At 46.0% G+C, this 13088-nt stretch overlaps 1 protein-coding gene across 10 annotated transcripts in view; it reads right to left on the reverse strand.

The window, feature by feature from the left end:
- Nucleotides 1-2245: 2245 nt before the first annotated feature.
- Nucleotides 2246-13088, reverse strand: part of MSI2 (musashi RNA binding protein 2) — a 394348-nt gene continuing 383505 nt past the window's right edge. For 2 of the 10 annotated variants that reach the window (XM_023244137.2, XM_023244140.2), the window contains 3 exons: nt 12190-12398; nt 9875-9947; nt 2246-7449 (listed from right to left, as the gene is read on the reverse strand). In XM_023244137.2, coding sequence (XP_023099905.1) covers nt 9906-9947; nt 12190-12398 — 251 coding nt within the window. In that variant the 3' untranslated portion in view covers nt 2246-7449; nt 9875-9905. The remainder of the gene's footprint in view (nt 7450-9874; nt 9948-12189; nt 12399-13088) is intronic. The other 8 variants (XM_023244141.2, XM_023244142.2, XR_006589865.1 and 5 more) reach the window with 5 other exon arrangements.

Raw genomic sequence — 13088 nt, forward strand, 5'->3', positions numbered from 1 at the left:
ATTATTTTGCCACACAATGGGTTGATTTTTGTATATATTCCATGGATAAATGACAAAAAATATACATTATTTAAAGATTCTATAGTCTGATGATCATTTACTAACTGCATTATACAATTCCTCTGTCTTTGTTTTTGTCTATTATACATGTCTAGTTCTGAGAGAGGTGCATTAAAGTCTATAATTATATTTTAGGGCTCCTGGGTGGCTCAAGTCAGTTGAGCATCTGACTTCAGCTCAGGTCATGATCTCACAGCTCATGGGTTCGAGCCCCGCATCATCCGGCTCTGTGCTGACAGCTCACAGACTGGAGCCTGCTTCGGATTCTGTGTCTCCCTCTCTGCCCCTCCCCCACTCATGCTCTGTCTCTCTCAAAAATAAACATTACAAAAAATTTTAAGACATTGTATTTTAATTTTTATCAAGTTCTCTTTGCACTAGTAGTTTCTGATTTAAGTGTTTAGTTCTTCTGATAATTGAAGCATAGGGTTTATCACCTCTATATCCTCTGAATTGTGTCTTTTGTCATTACAAAATATCCCGTTGAGTGCTTTAAATTCCACCCTGACCCTATTTCAATTCTTGCCCTTTTTTGTTTGTGTTTGCCTGTTTTCTCTTGCCACCCCTTTATTTGCAGCCATGTTTATCATCTGTTTCTATAATAGCAGATAATTGGGTCTTGTTTTCCTAAACACACCTGTTTTGTAATGGTAGAAAATTCAATCCATTCATATTTAGATAATGATGGATTACCTTGCTAGCTTTCCCCCTGTCCTACTTATTATGCTTGCGTTGATCTTAACATTGTTGTTTCTTGGTTTTCCTTTTCCTGGTTTTTTGCTGATTTGTTTTCTACTTAATATTTTTAGTGTTTCTCCCTGAAAGTTTAGTTTTCTCTAGATTGATATTTTTCCGCCTCTTTTTGGGTACGTTTAGGCCTTTAGGTTAGAGCTCTTTCCCCCAACCCCAACCAGGCACACTCAACACTGATGCTGACATCGGTCACCGGTCACCGGGCTTGAACCCAGCAGGAAGTCCTGGAGATGACACCGCAATTCTGCCACTGAGCGCTCGTAGGACTACGGGCAAATTACCTACCCTCCCTGAACGTTAAAACGCAGTCACGCAACACGTGTGGGACTAACCAGACCGTTGTGTGGCTCAGCTAGCATACAGTTGACGCCTCTATTCCCTACTCTTTCCTTGGGCTTTTGGGATGGAGCTGAGCCATGAGGATGAAGACAAACTTTTCCATGTCAGAATTCCTAAAAGGAATTTCTCAACGGAGCTTCCCGTGGGCTTTCATTTCTGTGGGGCAGCAGGGCTTGTACTCTTCCGTCCGCAAACTTAAGATACTGCTGAGGGCTGACACTTCGCCCGTGGACATAAGAGGTGGGCCTGGAGCTTAATTCTCTTGTCTCTAGACTCAGACAGGAAGGGACACCTTCCATCTCTTCTTGGCGCTTTGTCTACGTAGCAGCAACGTCCATTAAGATAAAGCTGGATAAAGCAGGACACAGGAAATTGGAGGAGGGGCCCGAGAAGGCCATCCCCTGGGGACCAAGGTTTTACCCACAGCTCTGAGGAAGCAGTTACAGGAAGCTTCATCCCTGACAGGACCTCTAGGCCTGGTTCTTTACCTCCAGAGCTTAAAGGCCAAGGAAACCCTCTGGTCAGGCCCTGTCTGGACTGCTACCACCAATCTTGGGACTTTCCCTCAACGAACCGTGTCTCAATTCTTTTCTCTTCTCTCCTCTGATAGCCAGAAGGCAGAAGTATCATAGATCTAGTTCTTTCTACACCTTTGATTCCCTTCATTAAGCGAGACTTTGAACTTGGCAAAGGCCGGGCTTCCTAATACCCTTTCAGACTCCTACTGAGGGTCATGGAATTGGTCTTACACCCTCTCCTGTAAGTTGATAATTGAGGCCTGCAACCCGGAGAGCCACTTAGCTCCTTTGACACACATCTACCATCTGGGTCCTACGATCTCGCTGAACCTTTTGTGTTTGCTCCCCGCCCACCCAAGGGTCCCGAGGTGCTCTGCAATCTGCTCTTCCCCAGCAATGCTCTCTTGTCACTTCTTAAAAATAGCTCCACCAGCTCTCTGGGGCCGGGGGAAGGGCTTCCTCATGCTTCCCTTCTAGAGGGAAGGTGTGATTATGGTGCTACCCTTCTCCCCAAACCAAACAACAGCTCTCCCCCACCCCAGCTCTCTTCTGCAAGTGAAAGAACACCAAACAACTCTGTTCAAAACAGTTTATTGTATTTTATTATTTTTTTTTTTTTGTCAGACAAACACATTGATTTCTGGACCACAGTAGAGGATGGAAACCTTTCACAAACTTATTTATTTGAAAATACAAATATAAAATTATACTTTCCACATCTGTGATGTGAGAGACTGCCATCCACATAGTAATTTTTTACAACAGGGCTTTAAGAAAGCCACACACAAAGACCTGAAAGATGCTTGAGATATATATATATATAGATACATATATATGTATATATATAAAAAAAATACTCACTACCAAAGTTGTCATCAGTTTCATACTAAAGTATAAAAGTAAGGGTGAGGTCAGCCACAGTGCTAGGGAAAGTTTTATTTAGATACATTTATGTCCACATGAAACGCTTAGACTTGCATCCTATTACATATGGAATTCTGAGTTTACAATACACCATGAACGGCCGATCGGCTAGCCCACGCTACTCAAGAGGACACTCACAGATTCCACACAGGATGGTACAGTATGTACAGAATACAGCAGAGAGCCTTCTAGGGAGGCTCCGGAACGTCTGTCTCCCAGGCCCCCTCCCCCTCCCCCCTCGTGCCCCTGCCTCCCGGAAATGAAAGCCTGTCTGAGACAATACATTCTGATTATTTGATAGCCAAGTGTTTGAATTAAGCTTGCTTCCCCCAGAGGGGTGGGTTTTATTTATATGTTTTTGTTTGAGTTTACTTTTTTTTTTTTTTTTGGTTTAAAAAAAAAAAAAAAGAAAAGAAAACAAACATATTACAGTATTAAAGTATTGCTTAACGTACAGCGTCTCCTTGTGTAGTGTCTGTGCCCAGGACTGGGCTGAGCTGATGATTCTGCTTTTCTGTTTAGGGTGAGGGCAGGGGGAGCCCACCAGGGTCTCTCTTCAATGTGCTTGCCAGCCTCCGTCCCTCTGCTCACTCCTGCCCCAACCTCCTTGCTTTTGTCTTCCTTGGAAGACAGCCCGGCTGGTGAAGCACATTCAAGAAAGAAAATTCTCCCCTCCCCTCCCCGCCACCCCTCCCCCCCCAGTCTCCCTCTGTCCCTGTGTGCCACTCCCAACGGATAAAGAGAAGTATGAGTTAGTGTTTCTTTTGTAAACAATTTCATATGCAATATAATACAGAAAGCATGGCTGACCTTCAATAAAAAAATGTAGTAAACTATATTGCTTTATTCTTGATTATGCTGCAGTGAGTGAATGGCAGAATGAAACAGTGTGGTGGTGGTGGTGGTGGCTAAGTCCCTAGCCCTCGTTTGCACTAAAGATCAAAATAGGTTTTGTTTTTCTATTTGGAACCAAAAAAAAAAAAAAAAAAAAAAAGGCCACCCCCCCCCCCCAAAACAAAACAAAACAAAAAAACCCCAAAATCAAAAACAAAAAACTGAAAACAAAAACTGAACACCTTTCAGGTCATTAGAACCAACAATTACCCAATGATTTTTATACTAGTCTAGCAAGATGTGTGTAACATTCACTGGCTGTGAATTGCTGTGCAGCGAAACATCAGATTGACAGCAACAGAGCCATGCTACCTTAAAGTCCAAGCTACGAGTTCAAATTAAGATGAAGGGTATGAAGGATAGAAACGCAAAGGCCTGTCGGGGCTTCGTTCGAATCAAGCCAATGAGCGACTGGGATAGAACACAAGGCTGTTTAGTTTTCCCGATGGGTGTGAGGAAGGCCACAAACCAGGGCTGAGAAAGCTCCTGGGAAGGGGACCGAAGGCTTGGTCATCCCCGTCAGCCCCATGTCCAGGTAGAACCAGGAATGGGTCCGGGAGCTAATGCCACTCCCTCCCCTCTGCTTGGGAGGAGAGGAGTTCGGGGGTCCCAGGCAGATGGATCTGGAAGCCAGAAAGTCACCCGGTGGCTATTTTATGATTCCGGGGAAAAGCCATCAGCCAAGAGGGGTGCTCCCCCAGGGAAGGCGAAAGGTGGTTCCCATGTTCGCCATTGAGCTTAACGGAAACAAAGACAAGGCTGAACATCAGTGCTAAAATAATTTACAAAAATCTTCCAAAATGGACTTCTAGATGAGTGGGGGGACGAACGTGAACCTTAACCTAGGTAGCCACATTAAAACATATCAGATTTCCACGAGATTTGTGCTATGGGCTACTGGGTCTCTTCAAAAGGTATTATAAACATCTAAAACATATTCACACAGATTATCAATTTCTTCTGAGCATTCTTAAAAAAATATTTTTTTCTCTTAGTAAAATCATTTTAATATACCATGCCTCCCTCTTTTAAAAAATAAATTAAAAAAATCCAGTTTTGCATATCTAGCATTAGCATTTAAGGTAGTATGGCACACCCCTTCACAGTTGGGGGGGGTGGGTATCTACAAAACGCCGTAGAGTCTGCCGGCATTTGAACATCATGAGACCTTGGGTTCGTTGAAACCACATCAGATCAGCAAAAATAAAATAAAAAGTTGAAATTGGAAAAACAAAATCGAAAGGAAAAAACTGCCCCAAAATTATTAGCATTTTTTTTTTCATAAATAAGAGAAAGTTCTATCCTTACTGGTCCTAAATCTGAGTAACTATGTCTAATTTTTTTTTAAACCTTAATTACGTTATATCTATCAATATGTACTAGAAGAAAGAGAAGAAAAAAGGTCACTACACTAGTACCAGGACAGGACGTTTACAAGATAGCCATTTTTATACATTATTAACAGACAGTGATCAACAAAGAGTCTTCTATGAGGTGATGGGGGTTGCAGAGAAAGGAAGGGTAGTACAGTACATCACCAACATGGACAAAATAGTAATTAAATTCCCTAGTCTAGACACTGAATTTCTGGGAATTTATTGTCTTTTTTCTTTGCGTGTGTGTGTGTGTGTTTGTGTGTTTTAATAAAACTTCTATTTTTTTTTTTTAATTTTATTACTTGAACAAGTTTTGATATTTTAAAAGCGCCCAGCATTTTACTTAACGTGGTTGTTTGGAAACAAAAAAAAAAAAGAAAGAAAGAAAAACAAAACCAAAACAAACCCTCACCAAACAACCTAACATTTAATTGGAGAAACAAGATTTTTTTTTTTTTTAAAAATGTCATTGCTGTTTCATTAGAATTGAAAAAGGCTTTTTTTTCTTTCCTTCCAGGTTCGCATTTTGGAGCCTTTTGTTTGAGGATGCTTTTGCCCTACCATGTCTGTGAATGTCTACATTAGTCTACTTTGTTAGTAAAATTTATAAAAATAGGAGTGCAGCAGCTCTTTATAATAAACGTCGCATTCAGTGTCTCATACTGGCTGTGCCTTAAGTACCAAATTTATAAACGTAACAATTTAAAAAATATTAATAAAACGTCAATATCACATTTTAAAAAAGAAAAAAATATATATCCACACTACAATATGTTTTAATGCCATCTATCGAGTTGTACTTCTATAGTTGCTGTTGCCGACCTATTACCAATATTAAAAAAAAGTTAAATTAAAAAATATCCTTCATCATAAGTATCTTTCCCCAACCGAGGACCATATATTATAACAGCCAAATGTCAAACATGTGCAAACAGGAAACTGTCAGTTTTTCCCACCAGTCACAGTGCAGCGATGTTTATACTTTTTATTTTTAAAATTCTGTTTACATCTACAATAAATTAAAAAAAAAAATTCTTCCATAGCCTCTCTGGTGATACTTGCAGCACTGAGGTATTAAAAAAAAATATATAAACCAAAAGGTTGCTTTCCTAATTTGTAAATAGAAAGTGAATGGAGAGAAGGTTTCGTTAATGCAGGCTTCTCCGCTCCTGGCCCAGGGGGGTGGGGCCCCCCCAGAGCTGGGGGCCGGGGGGGGGGGGGGGGTGGGGTGGGGGGAAGGGAGGGGCAAAGAGAGGCAAAGTGTCCTAGGGACCTTTGGAGGTGCTGAAATGGTTGGACGATAGAAAATGATCAAATATTTAAAAATTAAGACTGAAAAAGAATGTCCCCCCACCCCTCCCCACCCAAGCCAAACAGGTGTGCTTTGAAACTTTAAATATGTTAAATATTAAAATTGTAGCTTTGTTTTTTAAAAAACGTCTTGGGAAAAGCAGTTTTTCATATTTTAAATAAAAATCTAACTAGACGGTAACATTTGAAGCTGTGCACAGACGAGAGGTTAATATGCTGGTATGACACGAATACAGTTCTTAGGTCTATCACACAGACAGAAGGAGCTGAACAGTGTTCGAACTTTCCCCCGGGGTCGTCCCGGCAGCGGGGTGTCCTTCCGCCTCCGAACTGACTTGGTTACCATTCCTTCCCCTCCTTCCCACAGAGCATCGAACTGCCTGGGACCGACTCCCTCACAAAAATATTTTTGATTCTCTTTCTTAATAGTTTCTATGCAGTTAATGGAATTGTATTTACAACGTTTCTTTTTTTTTTAGAATTCACAATTTCAAAAAACCTTATAATATCACCTCTTTCAACAGAAAAAAAGCACTTATAGAAAAGAAGGACACTCAAAACATCGTCGTCCTTACCTTATTGCCGAAAATAGATATACTTAGGTTAACAAAGAGACGTCACAAAAAAGAACCGCTAGAGAGTCTGTTAATTAGCTTACTACATCTCACTTCTTAGACAACGCAAAGTAGAAAGCTTATGCCCATCTCCTACTCCACACTTCACAACTTTGCTTCCGCCGGTGCACAAGCCGCACCAGAAAATCCATACAGTCTCAGAATTGGTACCAAAATATTGAGAGTCATATTACCATCTCAGCATCCTTTAAAAGTGAGAACAGAATCAAAACAAGCCAAAAAAAATTTTTTTTAAGAAAAAATAATACCTTAATATAACAATTATACTATGGTTAGCTTTTAACTAGATATTAAAGCTATATGACTACCGGACTAAGTCAAAATCACTACCAAATGTGATTCAAAGAGATTTAAAAGGAGAACGGGGAAGAGGGGAGAGGAAGGGGGAAACCATCAAGAAAAACAAAAAAAAAACAAAACAAAACCAAAATCATGGGTTATATACACATTTAAAAGCTGTTGTCATATATTACAGCAGATTCGTGAGATGATGAGATGTAGTCAACCCTCGATCCGAAGTGAGCCATCTCTGGTTGCGATGGGGAGTGAGGCTGGTGGGGGTCCAGGTCTGATGACATCACCTAAACAAAGGGCCACTCAGAAACTTCGCCCAGTCTTGCCTGGACATCCAGGTATGCTCTGCAGGGTACGCAAGGTCGGGGGCGCCCAGAGGAGAACATGAAGTGGGAAGACAGAGAAGACGTGTCAGGCAAACGTACTGTTGACCCCGACTTTTTAACTAGAGCTTTCCAAGTATGACTACATTGGGCTACCAGGTAGGTTTGAACATGGCCAGGCTAACAGCTTCCCGGGGTCACAGCTTGGGAAATCTGACACCTTCGCCCCGCCTGACGCTGGCGAGCGGACAGCTTTGCCACTCATTTTGCTGGTTTGCTATTTTGCCGATTTGATACGGCGCTGTTGCATGCTTGGGGTCATGGCAGGAAACGTGGTCAGCAAATGTGGCCGCGCCGGCTGGTCAGCTACACTGGTGAATTGCAAACTGACCAGTGATGCTTTTTTTTTTCCTGGTTAAACTTCTGGTTTTTCAAAGCTAAATGTTTAAACACCTGCAACTTTATTAGATACAGTCAGTGCCAACTAAAGATGCAAATTACAAAAAAAAATCTTAAAAAAATTATATTTCATATCAAGGATTCGAGGTCAGGAAAAACACACACAACAAACACCCAGCTTTGGTTATAGGACATAAAGACAGTCCCGGGACTCACAGACCTCCTGAGTCTCCCTGAACTGACTGTGAGCCTGGACCAGTCCTTTGCGGGTGGCACTCAAGGTCAGAGAACGAAACCTCCATTAGGGACAAAGTGTGTGCTTTGGTTCAAACATGTGACTCAGTTGGCTGGCTTCATCCATTTCGGAGGGGGTGGGTTTTCCCTCCACTCTCCTGGCTATGTCATCCTTCTGTGGGAAGCGGGTCCCAGAGCCGGAGGAGGGGAGGATGGGCCAGAAGCCTTGCCCTCCCCCTATTCCGACAGAAGCTTAGAGGCCCCTGGAGGGCGGGCTGTGCTGGGAAGCCCTTTGCCACCCTCATTTCCAGGAGAGGGACAGGGCAGGGCAGCCCCAGGGTGTGACCTTGCAGGGACCTGCTGTGCCCGGGGGGGGGGGGGGGGGTGGTGGTGGTTTAACCCCTCTGTCCCCTGACTCCACAAAGGGCGGGAGCCACCTCCAACCCCCCAGGGTCCACTTTGCTCTCAGAGGAACCTTACTTCCCCTGGGCCCCCAAACCCAGCTTAATTAGTAGTGAGTAGCTCTCCTTCAAACTGTTAGTGGCCTCTGGCTCTGGCCAGCATTGGCCGGGTCAGTGCTGGAAGGGAAGTGGAGGGAGGGGCGGGGAGAATTCACACACGGGGTTTATTTGGTTAAGAGAGGCAGTTGCATTAGTTGAGGTGATTCCTTAGCAGCAACATTAGAGAAATCCAAAAGAGATCTGTGGAGCTCAACTCAGCCTGGTCCCCCCACTGAGCCCACCCTAGAGGGTCCTGGCTGACTTGGGGGCCTAGAGGGACCCTTTCTATGAGAGAGGCGTCCTACTAACTGCAAACCCATCTCCAGCCTTGTTTCTCTTATGTCCCAACTTAAGAGGCACTCTTACCCCAGCTGGGACCCATCCCCGGCCTCAGCTGTCCCCCTCCCTCTTCCAAAGAGACAGACCCATGCTTCAAGCCCCCCAGCTAACATGCTAACACAGTACCCATTTAGCGCTCATAAGAGAACCCCTCTTCCTTCTCGGTGTCCTTCCCAAGAGCAACAGATACTCCTTTTCCAGTGAGACTGTGGCAAGAGGCTCCCTCACTGACTGCCCCAACCTCCCCTTCTCCTCCACTCCGCCCCTTCCATATCCCCATCAAAGTGATTTAAAAAATGTTTAATTAACTTGAGCTCAGTTTAAAAGGTTAGGAAACTGGCAGGGATCCAAATCCACGTTACGCAGGTGATGTCGTTAATTTAATTTGCTTTTCGTGCGGTAATCTGGATAATTACTCAGTAGTTACTGGCAAAAATGTTTTCTTTTCACTAAAAGATGGAGTCTGGCTGTTTTGACTGCAGGAACCCCATTGGCTGAAGCCAGCGAGCTCCGGGAGACGGAAAGGGCCCAGGGACCTAAAAGGCCATCTCGCAGGACCCTGGAGGGGTGGGACCCTGGCCCCCTGGCCCCCCCGGGGGGACTGGCCGAAGCCCAGGGTTCTCCTGCCTCTGTCCCCAGATCACCTTCCAGTTTCCTACACTCTTGATCATATTTCAAGACGGAGAAAGATGAGGGGTGGGGAAGATAAAGAAAAGGAACCGAAAGAACCAAATCAAGAAGAAAAAAAAAAAAGTAAAAAAAAAAAAAAAGGTGGGGGCCACGATTAAAGCTGGAGAAAGGGATGAGAGAGTAAAAGACTGGAGTTTTTGCCCCCACCCCCCTGAAACGGGGTCGGGGAAGAGGAGAGAGAGGAGCGGGCGCGATGAGACCAGGCGCGCGCGTACTTGCACGCCCGTGCGCGTACACGTACGCCACGCCCGGCGGGGCGGAGACACATGGCAGGGAAGGTAATACCTCAGAGTGGGATGGCAACAGAAGCACCTGCTCAATGGTATCCATTTGTAAAGGCCGTTGCAATCAAAGGTCCCTAAAATTGCACAATTGTTAAGGTCATCAGCACGCTATACACGGGAACAGATTGTCATATTCGGGGAAAGGAAATTATCTCTAGGACTAGACTGTGGTTGCCAGCATGAATATGTAATTCTGAGACACCGCGCCACCAGGGGCCGGGAGGCCATCCTTCCCCGCTCCAAGCCCTCCGGCCCCCACTCCCCACCCCCAGCCTGTGTGCTCACCCCAGGGGGGAAATCGAGAGCCAGATTCACGGGGGCTGCGTGGGTGATGGGGAAGGGAAGTCTGTGCCCGAAATGACGGGCGCTGCTGCCCTGAACCCCGGAGGGCAAAGATAACAGTGTCTCTGCCCCGCGGTCCCAACAGCTCCAGCTGGGGAGAGAGCAAGCCCTGCGCAGACACAACGTGATGCCACACGTGGTTATTTCCGAGAAGCATCAACAGGACACAGGTCAAAAGACCCAGGTTTTCCAGAACAAATAGGGTCTGTGTTTCTGTGCGCTGAAAACGGAAATGAGTTGTGCTCTACACATGGTGACAGGCGGTCTCCCGAATTGATGCGGCTCTACCCGGAATAATCATACTCGCGAGTTGGTGCCTTGGCTCATCCGGGGGGGCTGACCCTTGGGGCCGCTGGCTTATGTGATACTGGCTTGGGAAGAAAGGAACAAGGACCCAAACTGCATGGGCCAGGGGTGGTGGCAAAGGGTGTGTGTGTGTGTGTGTGTGTGTGTGTGTGTGTATGTGTGTGTATGTGAGACAGTATGTATGAGAGAGAGGAAGAGAGAGAGAGAAAGGGCATGTGTGTGTGTGAGAGAGAGAATGTGACAGAGTATGTGTGAGGGTATGTGTAAGAGAGAGAGAGGAAGAGAGAGTTTCTATGAGAGAGGAAGAGAGTTTCTATGAGAGAGAGGAAGAGAGAGGGTGAGTGTGTGTGTGTGTGTGTGAGAGAGAGTATGTGTAAAAGACAGGGAGAAAGAGAGAGTATGTATGAGAGAGAGAGAAAGAGAGAGAGAGGGCGAGTATGTGTGTGAGAGAGAAAGAGAGAGGGGGGAGAGTGTGTGTGTGTGTGCATGGGAGAGAGAGGGAGAGGGAGTGTGTATGTGTGAGAGTGTGTGTGCATGTGTAAGACAGCTTGTGAGACGAAGTGTGTGTGTATGCATGTGCTAAGAGTGTGTGTGTGCACCCGGGCGTGTGCTCGTGTGTGTAGGTGTGTGTGGTTTCCAGTGCCGTGGTGGGATGCAGGGAACGGTGGTGACCTGGTGCCCCAGACTGTCTGCACTTGCTGTGTTCTCTCCAGCTCGGCCCTGAGGCTGGGTTCTCCTGACAGGGACAGGACCTGGCACAGCAGACACTCCCATCTTAGCCCCAAACCAAAATGCCTCCAAAATGCTGAAGTTGGCTAGGATGGAGGGTGGCCGAATTTCTGTTTCCCCAATGGAAGGGACAGCGAGCGAGTGGGCTCAGGCACATTCATGCTCACACACACCAGGAGGGGGAAGAACAATACAAATCTGAAAACAGCATGCAAATCTGTTAAGCAAATTTCCATTGCCTGGATTAGTTAGATTATAGAACCACAGAGCATTACAAATATCAAATGCATTTGGCCTTTGCGGGGCTGCAGCTAAGGAACGCAATTGGGAACTTACTTGGAACCTGGAAACTGTAAGAAACATTAGCCAAGGAGACCACCTGGGAGGGAGCCTGAACCCCACACTGTGTCCCAGGGCCAAGCGCTGCCTCTGGACCTCAGGCCCGGGGGACTCTGCCCACCAAGGCTGCTGTCCTGAGGTGGGGGGGGGGGGTGGTCCCCAAGCTCTGAAGTCCCACGGCCTTCATGGCAGTCTCCAGAAGGCAGAGATCAAGCAGGGGGCTGATACCGAGGACCTGTTATGTGCTAGCAGGTGACACATCCTATTTCCATGAATTCTCACACAATCTTTTGAGGGAGGCGTACTTATTGTCATTTTGTAGCCAGGGACGTGAAGTTTATATATGGACTGGAGGTGACGGAGTGGGGATCTGAACCTGACCTTGCCCGTGTGCTCCTTCCGCGCCATCATCGCATGGCCGCATGCCGGCTGCTCAGGAAAAAGCTAAACGGAGGAGCTTCAGCCCTAGGTGGCTGGCGCAGTGTGGACGGGGACCCGCTGCCCTCTCCTCAGCCCCCAACCCTGGGCTCTTCTGGTACACTCTCCCATGGGAGACGGGTGGGAAGGAGGAGGCAGGAGGCAGGGGAGGCGGGTACTTACAGCTATGCCGTGGCCGAAGCCCGAGCCCGGCTGTGGGCTGGCCGCGCTTATGTAATTCCCCACTCCGGAGTCCTGGCTGGCAGGGCCGTACAGATCGGCGACAGGTCCTGGGCTGTTGGCCCCCGGGAAGCCTCCGGGCCGCGCGGGGTTGGAGCCTGCCGGGGAAGCGGGCGCGCCAAAATTCGGTTGAGCACTGTAGCTATTCAGGACTGGTGTGCAGAGAATAGAGCTGGGTATGAGGCCAGAAGCCAGGCATGCACCGGTCATTACAAGCCAAACACTCGAGAAAAACAGCTGAGGCCCAACTTCTAACACTCAACCAAGGCCATGCGAAAACATTAGCAGGGACTCAAGAATACTCAGCCCAGGCTACTACTAAGAAGCTCGGAGCTCCAAAAATAGAGAGAATAAAAAAACAATCATTCAACACACTACGGCAACCAACCCGAGGTGCTTCACTGCCCACCAAATTATCACAATAGAAATAGAGATATATATGGAAGAGAGAGAGGAAAAGAGAGAGAGAGATTTTTTTTTTTTTTTCACATCTGAATTGGTGCTCATGCAGTCTTGTCTAGATCTGGGCACGTTGAGACAGCATTCACATCCCATGCAAACTACAAAGGAACTAGTTTTAGACTACACATTGTGTTAATATTGATATTAAAACGTGACAGGAAACAAAGCAATTTGTGTCCAGGAAAAAAAAAAATCGTTGGGGAAGGGATTTAAAATTTTTGTTTGTTTGTTTTACTTTTTCTTATTTGTTTGTTTTTGGATCCATTAAATGACAAATTTGTATTTTTTTTTTTAAAGACAAAAGAAGATCTCCATTCTCCAGCCCCCCCAACCACTTCCCCCCTCCCCACTGGCTACCTCCTCCCCCCCACCCCCCATTC

Source organism: Felis catus, chromosome E1 (genome assembly GCF_018350175.1).
Source record: "Felis catus isolate Fca126 chromosome E1, F.catus_Fca126_mat1.0, whole genome shotgun sequence".
NCBI lineage: Eukaryota > Metazoa > Chordata > Mammalia > Carnivora > Felidae > Felis > Felis catus.